The following is a 22,772-nucleotide window of genomic DNA, read 5'->3' on the forward strand; positions in this document are numbered from 1 at the left end:
TATACAGTTGTGTTCAAAATAAAAGCAGTGCAATATTAATAACCAGATCAATCACAGTTTTTGGTATAAATTATATTTCTACATGGCAAAAAATTTACTAGTAGGGGTAGTAGAGTAATGAAAAACCAACAGACCCAACAGTCATGAGATGGAGCTGTTGATTCTGTGTAATTCAATCATTAATTGAAGGAGGAGTGTTCAAAATAATAATAGCAGTGTGGCGTTCAATTCAGTCTGTGAAAAAACAGGTGTCAAAGAGCCAACCCTTATTTAAGGATGGAGGCAGCAAATGTTGTACATGCTGGGTATAGTGTATTTCTCTCTGAAAATCTGAATAAAATGGGTCATCCAAACATTGTTCAGAAGAAAACGTAGTTTGATTAAAAAGTTGATTGGAGAGAGGAAAACATATAAAGAAGTGCAGAAACGGATAGACTGCTCAGTTAAAATGATCCCAAAAGCTTTAAAACGGCAACCAAAACCAGAAAGACGTGGAAGAAAAATTGAAAACTACCATTTAAATGGATCGAAAAAAAGCCCAAATAGCAAAGATTCAGCCAATGATCAGTTCTAGTATGATGGAAGAAGGTATAAAGTTACCTATGAGTACTGTTATGCCCCGTACACACGACCGGACTTTTCAACATCAAAAGTCTGACGGAATGATTCCGGCAGACTATTCGATCGTGTGTGGGCTGCAACTGACTTTTGATTCGCAAAAGTCTAACAGACTTTAGAAATGGAACATGCTTCAAATTTTTCCGCCAGAACTCTGCCGGACCCAGAAATCCGCTCGTGTGTGTGCTAGTCTGACGGACTAAAACCGACGCTAGGGCAGCTATTGGCTACTGGCTATGAACTTCCTTATTCTAGTCCAGTCATACGTCATCACGTTAGAATCCGTCGGACTTTAGTGTGATTGTGTGTGGCCAAGTCCGTTCATTCGGAAAGTCCGTCAGAACTCTGTCAGAACTCCGTCAGAACTCCGTCGAAAGTCTGCCGGACTTAAGTCCTGTCGTGTATACGCGGCATAACAATTAGAAGACACCTATGTGAAGCCAAGCTATTGGCAAGAAGCCACCGCAAAGTCCCATTATCGAACAAACGACACGTGCTGAAGAGGCTACAATTTGACAAAGAACACATTGACTAGCCTAAAGAGATATGGCACAACATTTTGTGGACTGAGAAAAGCAAGATTTTTCTGTTTGGGACTATGGACTTCAGACAGTTTGTCAGACAACCTTCAAACACTGAATTCAAGCCACAGTACATTGTGAAGACAGTGAAGCATGGTGACACAAGCATCATGATATGGGGATGTTTCTCATACTATGGTGTTGGACCTATTTGTCACATACCAGGGATCATGAATCAGTTTGAATACATCAAAAAACTTGAAGAGGTCACATTGCCTTATGCTGAAAAGGAAATGCCCTTGACATTTTCAACGAGACAATGACCCCACACACCAGTAAGCAAGCAGCATCTTGGTTCCAGACCAACAAGATTAACATTATAAAGTGGCCAGGCTAATCCCCAGAACTTAATCCAATAGAAAACTTGTGGAGTGACATCAAAAATGCTCTTTCTGATATATAACCAAGAAACGCAGAGGAATTGTGGAATGTAGTGCAATTGTCCTGGGCTGGAATACCTGTTTACAGGTGCCAGAAGTTGGTGGACTCCATGCAACACAGATGTGAAGCAGTTCTCAAAATCTCAAAAACAGTGCTTATACAACTAAATATTAGTTCAGTGATTCACAGGAAAGCTAAATCTTCAAGCATTTTTCACTCTATACATTAAATGTTTGAGTTTCGAAGTAAACAATTCGGAATTTCCAACAACATTGTGTGACCGTGTGTATGCAAGACAAGTTTGAGCTAACATCCGTCGGAAAAAAAACACGTGGATTTTGTTGTTGGAATGTCCAATCGTGTGTATGCGGCATAAGTGACAGATTTTCATTGTGCACCGTTAAAACTTTTTAGCTATTGCCATACTAATGACCAATGGCATTATCGGTCGATAAGGAGGATGTCAGTCGCTTGCATAACATGCTTGTTTGACCCCCTCTGCCCACCTCCATCACCGTTGGGGTAGCATTAGCTGAGTGATGGAAAAAAACTGAAGGTAAAGAGAAACATTGGAGTACTAGTCAGTACCAGTTTGCAAAAGTATATTTGCTTTGGAAGAATAAATCACCTCTAACGTTGGGTGTCCTATTTGGACTTGTGGATGTTACTGCATTATGTAAAACTATTAGAATCGTTTTTACATTTTAGAATGGGGTGCCTCGACATTGTCCATAATTTTTAAAGGTGCCTTGACTGAAAAAGGTTGAGAAACCCTGAAATAGACTGTGCAGTGTTCCCAATGCATTTGTGTGCATAGAAATAAAAGCTATTATAAGGATTTTAATCCTAAATCCATGTACACACAATCAGATTTTGTGACGGGAAATGTGTTATGACGGGCTGTTGACGGAAAATCTTACCGCTTGTACGCTCCACCGGACAATTGTTGTTGGATTTTCCGCAGACAAATGTTGGATGGCAGGCTTTAAAATTTTCCACGGACAAATGTCTGCTGTCGGATTTTCCGATCATGTGTACACAAGTCCATCAGACAAAAGTCCAAAGTACAAACACGCATGCTCGGAAGCAAAGATGAGCCAGAAGACGTCGGTCTTGTAAACTAGCGTTCATAATGCAGAATTAACATTTGTGACGTGGCAAATTATGAAATCTAGAAATGCGCACATTCTCTTCTTCTTTAATGGGATAATAATGAAGCTGCTTTGCTGGCGATACTGATGGAGTTATTGCAAACAAATTTTCAAAGGCTTTTTTTTTTTTTTTTTTGTGATATCAAGAATAGCATATAATATTATTATGCTTTTTTTTTTTTTTTGGTGCAAGTTACCATAACACCATTATCCCATACATTATACCATAGTTTTTAAGATCAAAGATACAACTATGTTGGTGTCCCTTGTTAATTTGACATTGTATTTTTTTTAAATGTAACTGCCTACTCCCAAACTGTCATTTGAAGTTAAACACATAGCCAAGAATTATTCTACACATTTTTTTTTTATTGTGCATTAACCACTTCAGCCCCGGACCAATTTTCAGCCTAAGGAGCAGAGGTCTTTTTACAATTTCGCACTGCACTGCTTTAACTGGTAATTACGCAGTCATGCAATGTTTTACCCAAACGAAATTTGCATCCTTTTCTTCCCACAAATAGAGCTTTCTTTTGATGGTATTTGATTGCCTCTGCGATTTTTATTTTTTGCGATATAAATGGAAAAAGACCGAAAATTTTGAGAAAAATATATATTTTCTACTTTTTGTTATAAGAAAAATCTAATAAACTCAATTTTAGTCATACATTTAGGGCAAAATTTATTCAGCCACATGTCTTTAGTAAAAAAAAATGTCAATAAGCGTATATTTATTGGTTTGCGCAAAAGTTATAGCGTCTACAAACTAGAGTACATTTTCTGGAATTTACACAGCTTTTAATTTACGACTGCCTATCTCATTTCTTGAGGTGCTAAAATGGCAGGGCAGTACAAACCCCCCCGAAATGACCCCATTTTGGAAAGTAGACATCACAAGGAAATTGCTGAGGGGCATGTTGAGCCCATTGAATATTTTTTTTTTTTGTCCCAAGCGATTGAATAATGACACAAAAAAAAAAGTTTACAAAAAGTTGTCACTAAATGATATATTGCTCACACATGCCATAGTTATATGTGGAATTGCACCCCAAAATATATTCTGCTGCTTCTCCTGAGTACGAGGATACCACATATGTGGGACTTTTTGGGAGTCTAGCTGCGTACGGCACCCCGAAAACCAATTACTGCCTTCAGGGTTTCTAAGGGTGCAAATTTTTGATTTCACTCCTCACTACCTATCACAGTTTCGAAGGCCATAAAATGCCAAAATAGCACAAACCCCCCCCAAATGACCTCATTTTGGAAAGTAGACACCCAAAGCTATTTACTGAGAGGCATGTTGAGTCCATGAAATATTTTATATTTTGCCACAAGTTGCAGGAATATAAAATTTTTTTTTTTTTTGCACAAAGTTGTCACTAAATGATATATTGCTCACACATGCTATGGACATTAGTGAAATTACACCCCAAAATAAATTCTGCTGCTTCTCCCAAGTACGAGGATACCACATGTGGGGGACTTTTTGGGAGCCTAGCCACGTACGGGACCCCGAAAACCAAGCACTGCCTTCCGGATTTAAATATAAAACACTACCAAAAAAACCTGTTAGCGATTGCAGGGATCAGGCCTGACTCTGCGATCGCTGCAGTTATGTGTTTAGTGTTTTGTAAGTGACAGTGATCAATCGATACTGCACTTGGGTGGGCTGGGCGGAGGGGCACAACGCAGGTGCTAGCAGGTATCTGGGCTGATAGCGCTAACAATGCGTTTTTTTGGAACACTAAACTGCTGGGGACGCTAATATAGATCTGATCAGATCAGATATTGATCTGTTCAGATTCTATACCACTACAGGAGGTTTATGCTTTGCGTGTGGGTGTTAGCGGTACTGGCACTAACCTATCGCTGCCTGGGGCGACGCAGACCCTGACCCTAAAACCTAATTGATATCACCCGCCGGGTGATCAGGGGGTTAAACCTTTATTGGATAATAAATGGTGGGTGCCCTGATGCTATAAAAAGCAAACTAACCAGAGTCACCCGTAACACTTATACGGTGATCACTGGTGAAAGGGTTAACTAGGGGCAATCAGGGGGTTCAAATTTTTATTAGGTAGTATATGGGGGTCCCTGGCGCTATATAAAAACCTGACGGGGAACCTAAATAACTAACTGGCTAACCAGCGTCACCAGTGACACTTATACGGTGATCGCTGGTGAAAGGGTTAACTAGGGGCAATCAGGGGGTTAAAACCATTATTGGGTAGTATATGGGGGTACCTAGCGCTATAAAAACCTGGAGGTGAACCTAAAAAAATAACTAGCTACCTAGCGACACTAGTGACACTAATGCAGCGATCAGAAAAATGATCGCTTAGTGACACTGGCAAAAGGGGGTGAAAGGGTTAACTCGGGGCAATCAGGGGGTTAAAACCATTATTGGGTAGTATATGGGGGTACCTAGCGCTATAAAAACCTGGCGGTGAACCTAAAAAAATAACTAGCTACTTAGCGGCACCAGTGACACTAATGCAGCGATCAGAAAAACGATTGCTTAGTGACACTGGCAAAAGGGGGTGAAAGGGTTAACTAGGGGCAATCAGGGGTTAAAACCATTATTGGGTAGTATATCGGGGTACCTAGCGCTATAAAAACCTGGCGGTGAACCTAAAAAAATAACTAGCTACCTAGCGACACTAGCGACACTAATGCAGCGATCAGAAAAATGATCGCTTAGTGACACTGGCAAAAGGGGGTGAAAGGGTTAACTCTAGGGGCAATCAGGGGGTTAAACCTTTATTGGGGAGTGGTAGGGGGCTACCCTGGACCTAACACTAACTGCCCTGACAGTTTTTACTGTTACAACTGACACTGAATGCAGTGATCAGCAAATAAATGATCACTGCAATCAGTGACACTGTGACTGGGGGGGGTTCGGGGGGGGGGGTGATCAGGGGGGGTTTGTGTGCCTATGTGTTAGTGTAGTGTTGGTGCACACTTATGCCGCGTTCACACGAGCGGACTGTATGGCATACTTAGTTCGTCATACAATCCGACGGACAGTCCGTCGTACTTTCGACTGAACGGACTTGACCACACACGGATGCACAAACAGTCCGTCGAAAAGCTTGCGCGATGACGTGTACAGCACGTACGACGGGACTAGAAATAGGAAGTCCAAGACACAGCAAAGCACCCTTCCGCCGTGTAAATCCTTTCTGGGCATGTGCCATTCTTAGTCCGTCGAACTAGCATACTGACGAGCGGATTGTTCGCTGAAACCAAAGTACGACGGACAGAATTTAGAAAAATCCGAAATTCTTAGTACGCCGGACTGCACGCTGAAAAAGTCCGCTGAAGCCCCCACACGAGCGGATTGTCCGCTGAAATGTGTTTCGACGGACTAAGTACGCCATACAGTCCGCTTGTGTGTACGCGGCATTACTTTCACTTCTCCTCGTAGTCCGGTCAATAAGACTGCCCCGAGGAGAATGACATCACTTCCTCCCTGCCTGTGTTTACTATACACAGAGGGAGGAAGCTTCTCATTCACCAGGAGCGATCGAGAGGGGATGGCCAGAAACCAACGGCCATCCCCTCATCCCGGATCGCTCCTGCAGCGAAACGGACCGCCGCATCCAGCGGGAGGGGGTCCGATCGGACCCCCCACCCGCTGGAAGGCAAGCACGTACATGTACGTGCTTGTGCCTGTACATGCCATTGTGATGACGTACAATGGCATGCGGCGGTCCTTTAGTGGTTAAAAAAAGAAAGCAAATAAAATTATACATGCTATCTGCCAATAGAACTTAACCAAAAACTGCATTCTATGCATCCAAAAATATAGAAAATATACCAAATCAAATGATTTATCAACCAAAAAATAAAATAAAATAAAAGCCTCATGCATGTGTCCTGCTTCTTAATATAGGGGGTCATCAATGCCAATGGTTGGTGAAAGCAGGGGTCCGTCATCAGGAGATAATTCTGAAAAACATCTAGATTATTCTCCTGGAGCTCCCACGGCAATGGCATATGACATAATTGATCACGATTAATAAAACAACCAATTTTTCATCCAAGAAATACTCCTCCTCCGGTTCCTGGACTGGAGTTGGGTCAAAGCAATAACTTTGAGGCCAATAATAAATAATATGTTATCTCCTCCGATTCCGCAACATGGCTGGTTGACGAACGTCCGTTCAGAATCGAACTGTAAAGCGCAAAATGAAAAGCGTGAATCAACACTCACCAAACTTCTACAAAATTAGCAAAAGGAGCACAAAGGGTGGCACCTGACAATTGAACTTCCTCTTTTTTGGCTCGTAGTACATCTTTACGTAACTACGTTCATGTTTGTTGGCCGACAATTGTGTACCGTTTGTATGCAAAATAAAATCCAGGCACACGCTTTTGGACAAAAGTCTGCGGAAAATCCGATCGTGTGTACGAGGCTTTACCTACTTTTTAAAAAATAATGCTGTTATTTTTAACACAACTGTATACAAGTCATCCTTAGTAAGGTTTCCCTTTTAAACTGGAAAAAGATGAAGTCACTGTAAATATGTCACAGGAAAGATTACTTGAAAAAGGTGAACTTGGGCATGTAAAACTTTTTTAAATAATATTTTTATAATCAGCTTGAAATTTGTGGACTGACGCATCTCCTCCCATATGAATTTACAGATCAGTTTGAACTTCTCCATCATTGTTTGAAAAGCTGGTGGTTTTAATTTCCATGGTGGGATTCTGTACATTCATTTTCCATATGAGTAAGCTGATATTTCCGTTATTGACCTGCTTTGGCTTTTTAAGAGGCTTATCTTTAGATATCTCTATAACCAGCTGTATTGCTGATGCTGCAGTTGTTTTTATGCCGCTCTCGTTAATATGCAAGCATCTGGAGTATTAGGGCAAATTAAACAGCTATGATTATAGAAATGTGGCCTAAACATCAAATAATTATTAATTACTACCTCACTAGGTTGATGGAATTATTGCTCTCCGTTCCTGAGTAAATGTAGCAAATAAAGCAGTAAATTATTCATTTATGGAGTACATTATCTATAAACATTCATAAAGAAGACCCAATAGCGTTTGAGCTGTTGTTTTTTTTTTAAAGAGGGACACCTAGGAATAGAAATGAGGGAACTAATTCCCAAACTGGGGGTAGGAATTTGTTAAACTTTTTCAGGCAACACAAACATTATTTTTTTTTTTTTCCTGAACATGTACAGAGCATCCAGAAAGTATTCACAGCTCTTCACTTTTTCCACATTTTGTCATGTTACAGCCTTAATCCAAAATGGATTAAATTACTATATTTACTGTCGTATAACACGCGCCAGCATATAACACGCACCCCAAGTTTAGGAGGGAATTTAAAAGAAGAAAACTTTTAGGAGGGAAGTTTAAGGAAAAAAACTTACATTTAAATGCCCATCAATGCAGCCTTATCAGTGTCATTTGCAGCTTTGCATTGCAGCCTTGTCAGTCATTTGCAGCCTTTCGTTGCAGCCTTACATGTCATTAGCAGCCTTCGATTTAGCCTTTAGCCTTGTCAGTCATTTGCAGCCTTCGATTTAGCCTTTAGCCTTGTCAGTCATTTGCAGTCTTTTCAGTGTGTTTGCCATTTAAAAATGGCACCGCCGAGATACAGAGCGGATGTCCTGTGTATCTCGGCGCCGCTCGGTAGTTCTCAGCGGCTTTCGGGTATTTTTGTCCGCACTCGGCCGTTCTCGGCTATTTTCAGCCACACTCAGCCATTCTCGCCTATTTTAGGCCATACTCAGACGTTCTCGGCTACTTTCGGCCATCTTCGGCTATTTTCGGCCACACTTGGCCATTCTCGGCAGCTTTCAGAAAGCCGCCGAGAATGGCTGAGTGCAGCTGAATATAGCCGAGAACGGCCAAAGATAGCCGAGAACGGCCGAAGATACCCGGAAGCCGCGGAGAACACCAGAAATTATTAGAAAGAGCGGGGGATCGGCGTATAACACGCCCCCCGATTTCCCCCTGATTTTAGGGGGAAAAAAATGTGTGTTATACGCAGATAAATATGGTAAATGTTCCTCAAAATTCTACAAACAATACCCCATAATGACAACGTGTAAGAAATTTGATGGAAATCTTTGCAAATGTTTTAAAAATAAAAAAGGAAAAAAAATCGTATGTACATAAGTATTTACAGCCTTTGCCATGACACCCAAAATTGAGCTCAGGTGCATCTTGTTTCCACTGATCATCCTTGCAATGTTTCTAAAACTTGATTGAGTCCACCTGTGGTATCGGTTGATTGGACATGATTTGGAAAGGCACACACCTGTCTATATAAGGTCCCGCAGTTAGCAGTGTATGTCAGAGCAGAAACCAAGCTATGAAGTCTAAGGAATTGTCTGTAGACCTCCGAGACAGGATTGTATGGAGGCACAGATCTGGGGAAGGGTACAGAAATTTTTTTGCAGCATTGAAGGTCCCTTTGAGCACAGAGGCCTCCATTAGCCGTAAATGGAAGAAGTTTGGAACCACCAGGACTCTTCCTATATTGGGTCACCCGATCAAACTGAGCATTTGGGGAAGAAGGGCCTTAGTCGGGGAGTTGACCAAGAACCCGATGGTCACTCTGGCAGAGCTCCAGCATTTTCCTGTGGAGAGAGGAGAGCCTTCCAGAAGAACAACCATCTCTGCAGCACTCCACCAATCAGGAGTGGCCAGACAAAAGCCACTCCTCTGTAAAAGGCACATGACAGAACACCTGAAGTTTGCCAAAAGGACTCTCAGACCATGAGAAACAGAATTCTCTGGTCTGACAAAACAAATGTTGAACCCTTTGGCCCGAATGGCAAGCATTATGTCTGGAGGTAACCAGACAAGGCTCGTCACCTGGCCAATACCATCCCTACAGTGAAGCATGGTGGCGGCAGTTTTTCAACGGCAAGAACTAGGAAACTAGTCAGGATTGAGGGAAAGATGAATGCAGCAATTTACAGAGACTTCCTTGATGAAAAACTGCTCCTGAGTCTTCTGGACCTCAGACTGGGGGGAAGGTTCATCTTCCAACAGGACAACGACCCTAAGCACACGGCCAAGATAACAAAGGAGTGGCTATGGGACAGCTTTGTGAATGTCCTTGAGTGGCCCAGCCAGAGCCCAGACTTGAACCCGATTGAACATCTTGGGAGAGAGCTGAAAATAGCTGTGCACCGACACTCTCCATCCAACCTGATGGAGCATGAGAGGTCCTGCAAAAAATAAAACTGACCCAAAATTAGGTGTGCCAGGTCCATAGCATCATGCTCAAAAAGTCTTGAGGCTGTAATTGGTGCCAAAGGTGCTTCAACAAAGTATTGAGCAAAGGCTGTGAATACTTATGTACATGTGATTTCTTTCAGTTTTTATTTTTAATAAATTTGCAAAGATTTCATACAAACTTCTTTCACGTTGTCATTATGGGGTATTGTTTGTAGAATTTTGAGGAAAATATTGAATTTAATCCATTTTGGAATAAGGCTGCAACAACACAATGTGGAAAAAGTGAAGTGCTTTGAATACTTTTCAAATTTGCTGTATATGTAGATACTCCAGTCTGTAGAATATCACAAATGCCATGAATTTAAGCATTTCCTAATTTAAGAGAACCAATCTAATTTAAGAGAACCAATGAACATTGGATTTATGAAAGAATATGAATATTTAATTTTGAACCAAAACCCTGGCAACTGACCTTAAACCGAATGTCAGGTCCCCAGAACAGATATCACACTCACCTCTTCTGTCTCCTATGCTTGCTCCACAGCCTTCCCAGAAGAGTTGAAGCTGTTATAGCTGCAAAGGGTGGGCCAGTTCAATATTGAACCATATGGACTAAGACTGGGATGCCATTCAATTTCATGTGTGTTTAAAGGCAGGTGTCCCAATACTTTTGACAATATAGTGTACCATTCTTTCCTCTTAAAGATGGTGAAAGCAGGCTATCAATCAAAAATACCTTCCTGTGTTTTGTGTCACTGCTGTCTGCACACATGAATGGCCAGGAGGACTAGTTAGAGATGGGAATAGCTACCAGTAACATTTCTTTTTAGTTTGCTTAAAGTGATACTAAACACACGTTGTTTAATTTGCATTGTCCCTTCTATTTCTCAATATGGATGATAGCACTGTAGTTAATTTAATAAACAAAACATATATTTATTTTTCCTAATCAATATACAGATGTCACTTGACCTAGCTCTTTATCTGCCTATCTGCAGGAAAACAGTGAAAGGAGGAGCTATTAGTCCTCTGTTGCTGGTCATATGTTAAAAAAAAAAACAGCCTTTGGAATACAGAGTAAAAATACATATTTGATATCAATAAACGGTTTTAAATTGTCATCCAAACATATATTTGTATTCATATCTTTACTATTTTGTGGAAATAACATGGTGTGGGTGAATTTCTGCCAGTGAAAGGTTGTGTCACTCCCCTCCAGCCTTTGCCTCAGACTAAGAGGGAGGTGAAACCTCTATCAATCTACATGCAATATCCCGCCTCCATCTTGTTTAGCTGGTTAGTGAACATGGAGGAGGAGAAAGGGGGTGAGCTGTCATTTGTCACATGGACTGCTCAGATGTAATAGGGAGGAAATGCTTAGCATAGAAACTCACCCAAAACTGAGCATGTGCATAGCTGCCAACACTGCTCTGCAAAACTCCTAGCTGAATTGGGGCATGGACAGAAGGGGGATATAGAGAGCAGCAGAATCAACCAGTTTTTTTGCAGAATACAGAAATCGAATCTCAAAGTGACTGAGCAAGTATGAACAGCATGTAATACATTATTTATTGATGTTTTATGATGTGGGTTTAGTGACACTTTAACCACTTGCCGCCCGCCCTATAGCAGAAACACGGAGGCATAGTGGTTTCAAAATCCTGACCGGACGTCATATGACGTGATCAGGATTTTGAGCCGCTGCACGCCCCCGGGGGCGCGCATCGCGGGCGATCGTTGTTGCGGGGTGTCAGTCTGCAACTATGATCTAGGTAAAGAGTCTCCGACGGAGACTCTTTACCATGTGATCAGCCGTGTCCAATCACGGCTGATCACAGTGTAAATAGGAAAAGCCGGTGATCGGCTTTTCCTCACTCACGTCTGTCAGACGTGAGTAGAGGAGAGCCAATCGGCTGCTCCTCACACAGGGGGGTCTGTGCTGATCAATTATCAGCGCAGCCCCCCCCGAGGATGCCCACACTGGACCACCAGGGACGCCACCAGACCACCAGGGATGCCCAGCACAAGGTAATCCTCCCTAGACCACCAGGGATGCAAGTCAATGCCCACAATGGATGCCAATCAGTGCCCATAATGGATGCCAATCAGTTTCCACAATGGGCATCACTGATTGGCATGCATTATTGTTTGGCACTGATTGGCATCCATTAGTACAGTATAATATAATACAATGCCACCTATCAGTGCCCACCTGTGCCGCCTATCAGTGCCCATCCGTGCCACCTATCAGTGCCCATCCATGCCCATCTGTGCCACCTATCCACGCCCATCTGTACTGCCTATCCGTACCCATCCATGCTGCCCATCCATGCCAATCCGTGCCAGCTATCAGTGCCAATTTGTGCCACCTATCAGTGCCCATCCATGTCCCCATCAGCGCCACCCATCAGTGCCGCCTATCAGTGCCCATCAGTGCCACCTATTAGTGCCACATATCAGTGTCCATCAATGCCACCTCATCAGTGCCACTTCATTGGTGCCACCTCATTGGTGCCCATCAGTGCCGCCTTATCAGTGCCCATCAGTGTAGCCCCATCAGTGCCCATCAGTGAAGGAGAAAACTTACTTATTTACAAAGTTTTTAAACGGAAACAAAAAAACATTTTTTTTCAAAATTTTCGGTATTTTTTTATTTGTTTAACAAAAAATAAAAACCGTAGAGGTGATCAAATACCACCAAAAGAAAGCTCTATTTGTGGGGAAAAAAATTATAAAATTTTAATTTGGGTACAGCGTAGCATGACCGCGCAATTGTCATTAAAATGTGACAGCGCTGAAAGCTCAAAATTGGTCTGGGTGGGAAGGTTTAAGTGCCTGGTATTGAAGTCGTTAAGATGCATGTTTTGGGTAAATATGAGGTGTGATCATTTAATTCCCATAATAGATAAAAAAAATGTTTGTGCAGGAGCATTGTTGCAGTGGAAGTTGAAAAACCATTTGTCAGGCCACATTTCCGGTCTTTTCCTCTGAACAGATTCCCATAACCGTTTCAGAATTTCCAAGTAACAATGTTGGTTGACCATTGTTCCATGTTCTATGAAAACATAGTGAATTATATTCCCATGTGAAAAAAAAACACACCAACATGAGTGTACAAAGGTCCACATTTGCATCCGTCCTTTGTGTTTTTGGCTGCCCACATCTTGCATCATCGGGGACATCTTCCCGCCCATCCTTAAAGTGGTTGTAAACCCTTACAAACCACTTTGACCTACAGGTAAGCCTAGATTAAGGCTTACCTGTAGGTCCAAGAAATATCTCCTAAACCTATACGGTTTAGGAGATATTTACCTGAAGACAGCCCCCGTGACGTCATCGCTGCTCTGGCGAATCACAGCGCCGGAGCAGCGAGACCCACGGAGACCCACCAAGAAGATGGACACTCTGAACTACAGGGGACAGCGGTGACATCGCTGGCTCCTGTGTCAGGTAAGTGACACATAATGGACTACTATGCGATGCATAGTAGTCCATTATGCTTTACCTTTGCAGGGAATCAAAGAGGAAGTAAACTCATCAGGGTTTACTTCCTCTTTAAACTGGCTATGCCTTTCAAAAGCACTTGACTTCTTCATGGAGTTTTCACCATAAGCCTGTTGTAACAGAACTAAAGTTTTACTTTCACTTTTGCCAATTTTCACTCAGACTTTGATATTAATCCGCTGCTCTAAACTTCTATCACTCATTTATCGCCAACAAGGCAACGCACACAAGTGTTATGTCTTCTACTACTCTTAAAGACTGAGTCAACGGGTCTGCGACCCAGGCGAGGGCAGGTTAGAACATGACGAACATGGTCAAGTGCAATTGGCTGTATGATTCACCCCTATGCTGTGGGCATTCTGGGAATTAAATTGTCACATCTTGTAGTGCTTTTGAAAAAGCTAATGGGACAGATTATAGTAGACATGCGAACTGCCAAAAAATTAATTTGTTCATAAATTCGAGAATTTGTAAATCCGAAAATTCTATAATTCGGAAATGCGAAAATTCCAAAATGGGAAAATTCATAAATCTAAAAATGAGAAAACCCGAAAATTTGAAAATCCGAAAATATGAAAGAAAATATGAAAATTCGAAAGAACGAAAATCTGAAAATAAGAGCAAAAATTCAAAAAATCCATTGACAGGGGGGTCACTATTTTCTACTTTATTCAAATAATAAAAAAAAATGTAGGTATGTTTAAAACTACAGCACTCTACAACACATATACATTCTTCTACATAGGTTTTAAACGAAAAGTAGACCTCACATTCTCATTGCCCAAAGCCAGTGATTGGGTGGACCTTCACACTGGGTAGGGGGAGTGATAACAGAGCATATTATTGAGGGTTATATGGCTATTTAGATCTCAACCAGAAGTACACATAGAGGGGTCCTCGCTTCTTTGCAAGCTCAACTGCATTCTGATTTACCTTTAGAATTCATAACAGCATCATTATTTCCATTTTCTAAATAACCCATTTGATTTGTCTTTTTGCAACTAACATTATCTCCTTAATCCTCGGCTCACCTCTACACTGTATTTTAATTCCAATATGCCAGTGCCAATTAACACAGGTCATAATGAAGCTATTTACTCTGGAGATGCCTCATAGAATTTCTAAAACGATGAGAGGAAAAAAAAAAACTCTTCATGTTCTTTTTGACTTTAATGGTAGATAAAATTCTGAGGCGGACAAAATGATGCATTTTATTTATTCCCAGTTGGGATATTATTCTATGAAACAAATTTGTAGTCAGTGTTGCGGATTTGGCTTTTATCAGGATTTTTTAAGGGTGTTGAGTGGGTCACTCTGGAGACCACTTGGTGAGAGTTCCATCGGGGTAAAATGTCAGGAAAGAGGATCTGAGCCGAGCTTTCTTCACAGCAGACCGCGTCTCCTCTTTCATGCTGTACAGAGTGGAATTTAGAAATAATATTACATACCAACAGGATTATTTAAAGGAAGAATCCACACAAACCTTACATTTTAGATATGAGCAGGTAGTGGTGTGTTAATCCACTTGTTGCTCCTTATATCCCTGATGTCTGATCTGTGACCCTTTGGTACGCACAATGTAACCCTTTAGCCTCAACAGCCCTTACTCGGCATTCCAGTGTTCCAGAAGTGTGACTCTGTGTCTTGTGACCTGTGACATAGGGGAAAACCTGGGACCCCCCCCCCCCCCCCACAACAAACACACACACATATACATACACTTTTCACAACATATGTGCTCTTCGCAAACTGTAGTACGCCAGCAGCACCCATACTGCCAGAATTGCTAACCAATAACAAAATACCTGCACTGCTTGAACCAGAACTTAGACCACCAAATGAAAAATATTCTGCTACTTAAAGCTGACATTGCGTGAGAACATTTTATGCAGTCTATGCTCTTTTCTGTGTTATGTATTTTTTCTCTGATCTTTTATATTGGATCTTAAGGGATATCAGTTAAAGTGGATGTAAACCTGATTTTTTTTTTTATGTCATTATGTAGAGTATAATATTTCCTATCATTTGAGCCCAGTCTTGCCACAAAGAGTTAATCCAGCCCTGAGCAATCCTCTTTTATTGTTCAGTGAGATAAATCTTGACAAACAGAGAAAAACATTGTCAAATCCTCCCCCTTGCTGTGAGTGACAGGTGATTTACATATCTCATGCACTAGCCTAAGAGACATGCATTATTTTTTAATTCCCTCCCACTCCTTTCTTCTGCTGCTCTGCCAGGATTGGATGTTCCACACCTCAGCATAATTGGTCATGCTAAAGTCATGTGGTTACTTTCCAGAAGTTCAGTGTAAGAAATACACAGGAGAAAATGCATATTGAGGGGAGTGTAGAGATGGGCGGGAAGTCTACTGACATCACGACTCCACCCACTGAGCTCCAGACAACAGACCCACCCAAAAAATCTGCAGTTTTTCAGGTTCATAACAAACAGAGGGGAGACATTTGACAGGTAAAGATACATGCAGGAGGCATGTATATCCTTATAGATAACAGTTATGAAAGTAGTTTAGAAATGATGACATAAGATTTACATCCACTTTAAGTCCAACGAGGTGGACGTAAGCTCTATTATTTATATGTGACAAGTATATGACACTCTCAAGGAGACTTTCGGGGCTCTGGGAGGAGAGAAGAAACCCAGTTTGACTCCTTCTCAACAGATAGACACATAGGTGTGCACAGCCTATTTCATTAGGGTGTTCACCCTAAAGCTCAAACACACATGTCTTTCTTTGCAGCCTCAACTGCACTGAACAGTGAATGAATGGGATAGTGCTCTGTGCTCAGCGGCTTCCTGTTCAGTCACAAACTGAAGCATAGTAAACACAGTTTACTATGCACTATGCTTCAGTTATGGATGAACACAGTGAGTGTTCACTGTTCAGTTAGAAAAGGAAGGGACTGGTAAATTACATATTTACAAGCCCTTCCCCCACTCTCTATTCTGGGAGTGCAATGGGGGTGGGGGGGGGAGCCGAGGCAATAGGGGGAATCAACACCACAGGCAGTGATTTGGGTGTGCCCAGGCACACCTGGCACACCCCCTGCGCATGCCTGTCGATAGACAGATAACAAAGGAACAAGTATATGACAAGTAAAACAGAAGATATGTCTCTACATACTCAGCATGTGTTGATTTATTGCATTTTTACTGGAATGGAAGATATCTTGTGATGGCTTGACATGCTGTATTTGAGAAGCTTTGCCACAATAAAAGAATGAATGGGTGAAGACAAAACTGAACTCTAGACTCCTGTGAAATAATTAAAGTATTTGCTACAGGCAACTTCCTGTGAAATAATGATTACATACATGGTAGAACGCCCTTTATCAATTCTAACTTGAAGTTTTAGTCTACTTTCACACTGGGGCGTTGCGGGCGCTAGCAGTAAAGCGACACTATATTTAGTGGCGCTTTACGGTCGTCTTAGCAGCTCTATGCAGCCACTAGCGGGGCAGTTTTAACCCCCGCTAGTGGCTGAAAAAGGGTTAAAACCGCCCGTAAAGCGAGCTGCATCCGCACTTTACAGGTGGGTTTGCAGCCCTGCCCCATTGTTTTCTATGGAAAGGGGCACTTTAGGAGCAGTGAATACACCGCTTCTACAGCACTCCAAAGATTGCAAGACTCTTTTGACCATTCTGCAAGCGCACCGCTCCAGTGTGAAAGCCCTCGGGGCTTTCACACTGGAGAAACAGCAAGACAGCAACGGCTGTTTCAGGGCGCTTTGCAGGTGCTATTTTTAGCGCTGTAGCACCTGCAAAGCGCCCCAGTGTGAAAGGGGCCTTAAAGTGTTTGCATTTTAAAAAAAATTATACTTTACTTCTGCTTTATGGTTCTTGTCAACATTTAAGAATGCATTCTAGGGGTCCTTTGAGAAATATTTAATGAAACACAGTCATATCCCTTTTATTTAAAAGGGAATTATGAATTGTAACAACAAGACAATTTCAACCTGGAAAAATGAAAACCAAACTAAGATGTATTGTCGTATTGATTTTGTTTCCCTGGGATAAATGGTTTTTGTAATATTAATACAGAGGAACCTTTATTACATTGACTCTCCAGGTACGATGCAGCCTGCCCGGAAATCAATTTAAAAAAAAAAAAGCATCATTTTTTTTTCTAGTGGGAAAGCTTTTCACACCGAGTGAATTTCATAAACACTAATCTGTCAAGATTTATATAAATTAGCAATCTGTGATGCTCATTGATCTGATCATTACTGCAAACAAAGACCGTGATGTAAAAAGCTTGCTGCAATTTCTCATTCACCCAGTAGAGGGCCACAGACATGCATTGCTCAAATCCAGCATCCCGTCAATCTTTAGTAATATGTTATTGAATACGATATATATTCATAAAAAAAAAGAAAATACATAAAACGTTTTTATATTAAGAGCATCACTTTTCATGCATATTTATGATCTGCAATACTGCACAGTACTATATTTGTTTTTGCATGTTTTGTTTTGGAATGCATGCAGATAGAATTTTTTCATTGAGAAGAAGCACAAAAAAATATTATTATTATTATTATTAGTATTATTAAACAGGATTTATATAGTGCCAACAGTTTGCGCAGCGCTTTACAACATCTGATAGAAATGTACCATTTATAATGATATATTTTTTTTTTCATGGGCCTGCTTAGCATGGTAAAGCACTGTGTATCATTAACAATTGTCATTTTTTCTTGGAGGAGATGAAGGTCAGTGCTTCAGTGTGAGGAGGATGAGTAGCTTTGGGAACTTTTTTTTATGGGAGATGGGTGGGTTTTAGGTATTTATTAAATAAACTGGATGTATGCTTTTAAGTGTAAGTTCATCTGTTCACAAAAAGTGAACAGATGAACTAACACCGTACACCCTCTGCAACCCCCTGGTCTTGGCTGATTTTATCTCCATGGGTGATGAGCTTTCAGTGCCCATGCAGATAGTGCAGCAATCCGGGGAATGGAAAGCCCCACTTACAAAAGGGGATTTGCGGTTGGCAAGATTTGGCGCACAAGATCCTTACCTCCGCCAATGTCCTGCTGGAGCACTGTCTTCCCTGCTGAAGCCCCTCCCTCCCCCATCATGCACCCCAGTCCATGCCAGAGGCCTCCACAGGACATTTCATACCCAATGGAAGAACCGTTCACACATAAAGTCGTTTGCTGCAATTTACTGATGGAATTCTGGAAATGGCATAACAGCCACATCACATCGACATACAATCAGCAGTCACATGACATTACACAGTCAATCACATTTAGTGGACAGTCTGCAGTAGTCCCATGTGAAAGCATATGCAGCACCTTGGCAGCCATCTTTCTCTAATATAGTCTCTCCTCCACCCGGAGTCATTAGTACTCACAGGACTGTGCTCTTTATAGTCACCTCCTCCATAGCTACACCTTTCCCAGGACCTATCAGGGAAGCAGCCTCACACAGGGAACCCTTGACCTGGCCTGAAAGGCCTTTTATAATCCACCCTAGGCTTCACCTTCATAAGGGACAGAAAGACAACAGATGGTTCTTCCTGAGCGCAGGATTACTCCCCAGGGCCTACATGTGCTGGGTACATCCACATAGACATGGGGTTTAAAGTTTGGTCTCACCCTTGACATCACTGCAGGGGGGCTCTACCTAAAAGGGGCCTGTACCTGATAACCCTATTTGATGTAACCAGACACTATTCTGGTAAAGAGCCAAATACTACACTGTTTGGAATTTGATCTTTCTTCAATAAAAAAAAACAAACAGTTTGGACGTAATTGAAGATTCTTGGTGTACTGGCAAATATTTACATTTTGTTCCGGTATCTAGTGGTCGCTACAGCATCCGGCAATTAGTTTCGGTCCAAATGCAAATTTGGACGAATTTTTGGATTACATTTTGTCTAATTTTTGAGATAAAAACTTCACAAAATAAATAGAAACAAATTTTGTTGAAATTCATTGAAATTTTTTTAGTTTCTATGTTTTCTACAAATTCCACATTTTTGGAACGATTTGAAAAATTATTGACCGATTCAAATTCAGTGTGAAGAATAGCTTTCTGTTGAGGAGCAGGCTTCCTTAACAGCCGATGACTCATCCGCTATCAGCGGGCTTCCCCGCTGAGAGCTGAAATGTAAACAAAAGAATGCCAGAAATTGGGAGGGCAAGATCTGGCCCCCTTGTTAAAGAGGGTACCAGATTTTGATAAGCCCCCTGCCCACACATCTCCACAACCACCGCCCAGGGTTGTAGGAAAAGGCCCTTGTCCCCATCAACATGGGGACAAGGTGTTTTGGGGCATGTGGCCTGGTATGGTTCAGAAGGGGGGGTGAGCTTGCCGGGCTGCATGCTTGGATAAGGGCCTGGTATGGATTGGGGGGGGGGGGGACACCACGCTATTTTTTCAGACTTTTCTATTGCTGGCATTCCTTTGTTTATATTTTTTCAACTCTCAGAGGGGAATCCCGCTGACAGCTGATGCGTCATTGTTTGTTAAGGATGCAAATGCCAGCTTCCCGGCCACTCCTTAACAACCAGCTATTCTTCACACAGAGTTCAAATTGGTTGATAATTTTTCGACAGATCCAAATTTGAGTCATTACCAAAATCTGGAATTCATCAGAAAAATACAGTAATAAGCGAAACAAAATAAACAAAACTAAACAAATTCCAAAATGAACCAAAAACAAAATTAGTAATCTATCTGAAACGAAAAAACTTTTTCCATTCTGCACATGTCTAAACTAAGGAGCCCATTCCAGGAATGTGTCAATAGGAATATGGACTGTGGCTATCACAATGATCACTTCTTACCAGCTCCTGATAATTAGTCTAAGACCAGCAGCTGTCAGTGACAGCTTGGTCTTGAGGCCGGATTCACACTATACTACACGACAGTAGTACGATTTTCATCCTACTTTGCTCTGCGACATCAGTCCTACATTTTTCCTACATTGGTCCTACATCCATCTGACTTTCATGAACAGGATACTACTTTGATCCCACTTTTCAGATAGTACAACTTATCCTTTGACCAATGAAAACTAACACACAATGAGAGGAGCTACAGCAGGGGTCAGGAAATAACACAATGTCGGATGCTAAAGTCAGATGGTTAGGACAAGGATCCGACTTTGATCCTACTTCAATGATAGTCAATGGGCTGAAGTAGGATCAAAGTTGGACCAAAGTAGTACAGGAAGCATTTTCAAAGTCGGATCCTTGTCCAGTTAAGACGGCTCCCATAGGGAAACATTGATTTTCACATGTCATGCGACATGAGCAGTGTGAACCTGGCTTAAAACTGGGAACTGGGTGTGATTGAGCCTGCTGCTCCCAGTACAAACACAGGAACACATATATGTGAAGCCATGGAAACATGTATTATCCCATCGTCATGAACCCACTATGCCACTCTCTTTGGGAAAGGCTGCCCCAGATACTGGCCACAATTTCCTTTATAGTAAATACAACATACAGCATTGAAAAGGCCCTATGCAGTGCTGGTCTGAATAAAAGCACATTTTATTTATAATTTGTAACTCACACAAGGATCTGGCCAGAGTGTAAGTGTCATTGATGCAGAAACCCAGAAAACTCCAAGGGGTTGACAATATTTGCATCAAAATAATGTACTCAATTATTTCCCCATACCTTCCTGTGTCTTGACGAAATCCATAGAAGGAGTCACTGCACTGATCACATTTTACCCCAGATACCGAGGAATCCCCGCACTCGCACTGACCATTTATATCGTCACAGGTTGCACTAACTGATCCTCTGGGATGGCATAGGCATGGTGCACACCCTGTGCCCCAATCACCGGAGGGATAAAGACCTGCAACATATGAAAGGGAAAAAGTGGTAAGAAAATCTGAATGCTCTTTTTATGTTTTTTATTTTTTTATATATAAGAAATTAATTAAATGAATCAATGGGTGCTCAATTTTTGCAATTTTACACAATGAAAAAGAAAAGGCCAATTTGTTGTGGCAACTGATAGAGGTAATTTTACCTTCATACATGGGGTTGATTTACTAAAACTGGAGAGTGAAAAATGTTGTGCAGCTATGCATAGACACCAATCAGCTTCCAGGTATTATTGTCAAAGCTTAATTGAACAAGCTGAAGTTAGAAGCTGATTGGCTACCACGCACAGCTGCACCAGATTTTGCACTCTCGAGATTTAGTAAAGTTTAGGTATGGCAGTTTTACATAGTTACATTGCTTCAGCTAGGCAGTGCTATTCCAGTGATCTCCACTAGCTTCTGGTTCCCATGCCTAGCACTACACTGCTGCATTGAAAACACAGGATGTCACTCAGCAAGGGCACCATTCAGAGGACACTTTGCATTTTCTCAGGGAATGCAAAGTGATCTCTGATTGGACAAGGTGGAAATTGTGATGTCATTGTCCAGCCTTCTCATCTCTTTCAATTCAAGCAAGAAATTGCAAGCAACTAATAGCAAAAAACGTTTCTAAAACAATTGTGCAGTTAAATCTGTGCGAAAAGTGCTACAAAAAACTTCAGTGATCAAAAACCTCAATGTGATATCCAGTGTCCATAAAATGTTCAAAAGATGAATATACTTGTAGCACCCTGGTGTTTAGGCAGGGTTGCTAGTAAATTTTGTTAATTGTTAATTTTTGTTAATCCTGGTTAATTGTTAGTAGATTCACTGATTCCTCTCTAGTTCTGGACTTGCTGCACCTTCTCTCTTCTGTCAGTAGGTGGCGCTATGCTAGTGACATTAGATAGACAAGAGCTTAGCGAGGTCAAGTTACGAATGGATGGTGTGTCTCAGCCAATGGGCATGGGTTTATTTAAGCCCCTTGGCCTGTTGGGAGAGCCTATTTATTTGGGTGGAGTCTGGTGATCGGGGTTCTGTGCCACCTGGAAGGCTGTCTGTTTGCTGCCCCGGGCTGCTAGGCCGGAATCCTGAAGCCTATCCCAGGGACATCTGGCTGCTAGGCTGTCTGAGGGCCTATCCAGAAGCAGGAGAAGCAGTGCAGGGTTGGGACTGCAGGATTGGAGTCCAACCGAGAGTAAAGGTTCAGCCGGAAGGGGAATCAGTTGTGGTCAGAGGTAGAGGGGAAGCTGTCACCACTAAGGGACAATCCACCTTGTTACCGGAGACCACTGTGAGTAAGCTGGAGCTAGTACTAGACCAGTCTTCTCTCCAGCCGGGGACGGTGAAGAAGTGGGAAAACTTCAGCAAGTGTCAAGCCAGGGACCCAGCGTGACAGCAAAGGTGACTCTTGAGGAGCATCTGTGAGTGCCAAGCCAGTGACTCAGCCAGGAAGCAGGGGTGATGCTTGAGG

The 22,772-nt window shown here is 41.9% G+C and overlaps 1 protein-coding gene across 1 annotated transcript in view; it reads right to left on the minus strand.

The window, feature by feature from the left end:
* Positions 1–22,772, minus strand: part of USH2A (usherin) — a 437,205-nt gene that overhangs the window by 139,319 nt on the left and 275,114 nt on the right. Inside the window, exon 14 of the mRNA XM_077485085.1 lies at positions 21,105–21,288. Coding sequence (XP_077341211.1) covers positions 21,105–21,288 — 184 coding nt within the window. The remainder of the gene's footprint in view (positions 1–21,104; positions 21,289–22,772) is intronic.

This window comes from Lithobates pipiens, unplaced genomic scaffold (assembly GCF_037356315.1).
Source record: "Lithobates pipiens isolate NorthernLeopardFrog02 unplaced genomic scaffold, aLitPip1_a1.2 Scaffold_18, whole genome shotgun sequence".
Taxonomy (NCBI): Eukaryota; Metazoa; Chordata; class Amphibia; order Anura; family Ranidae; genus Lithobates; species Lithobates pipiens.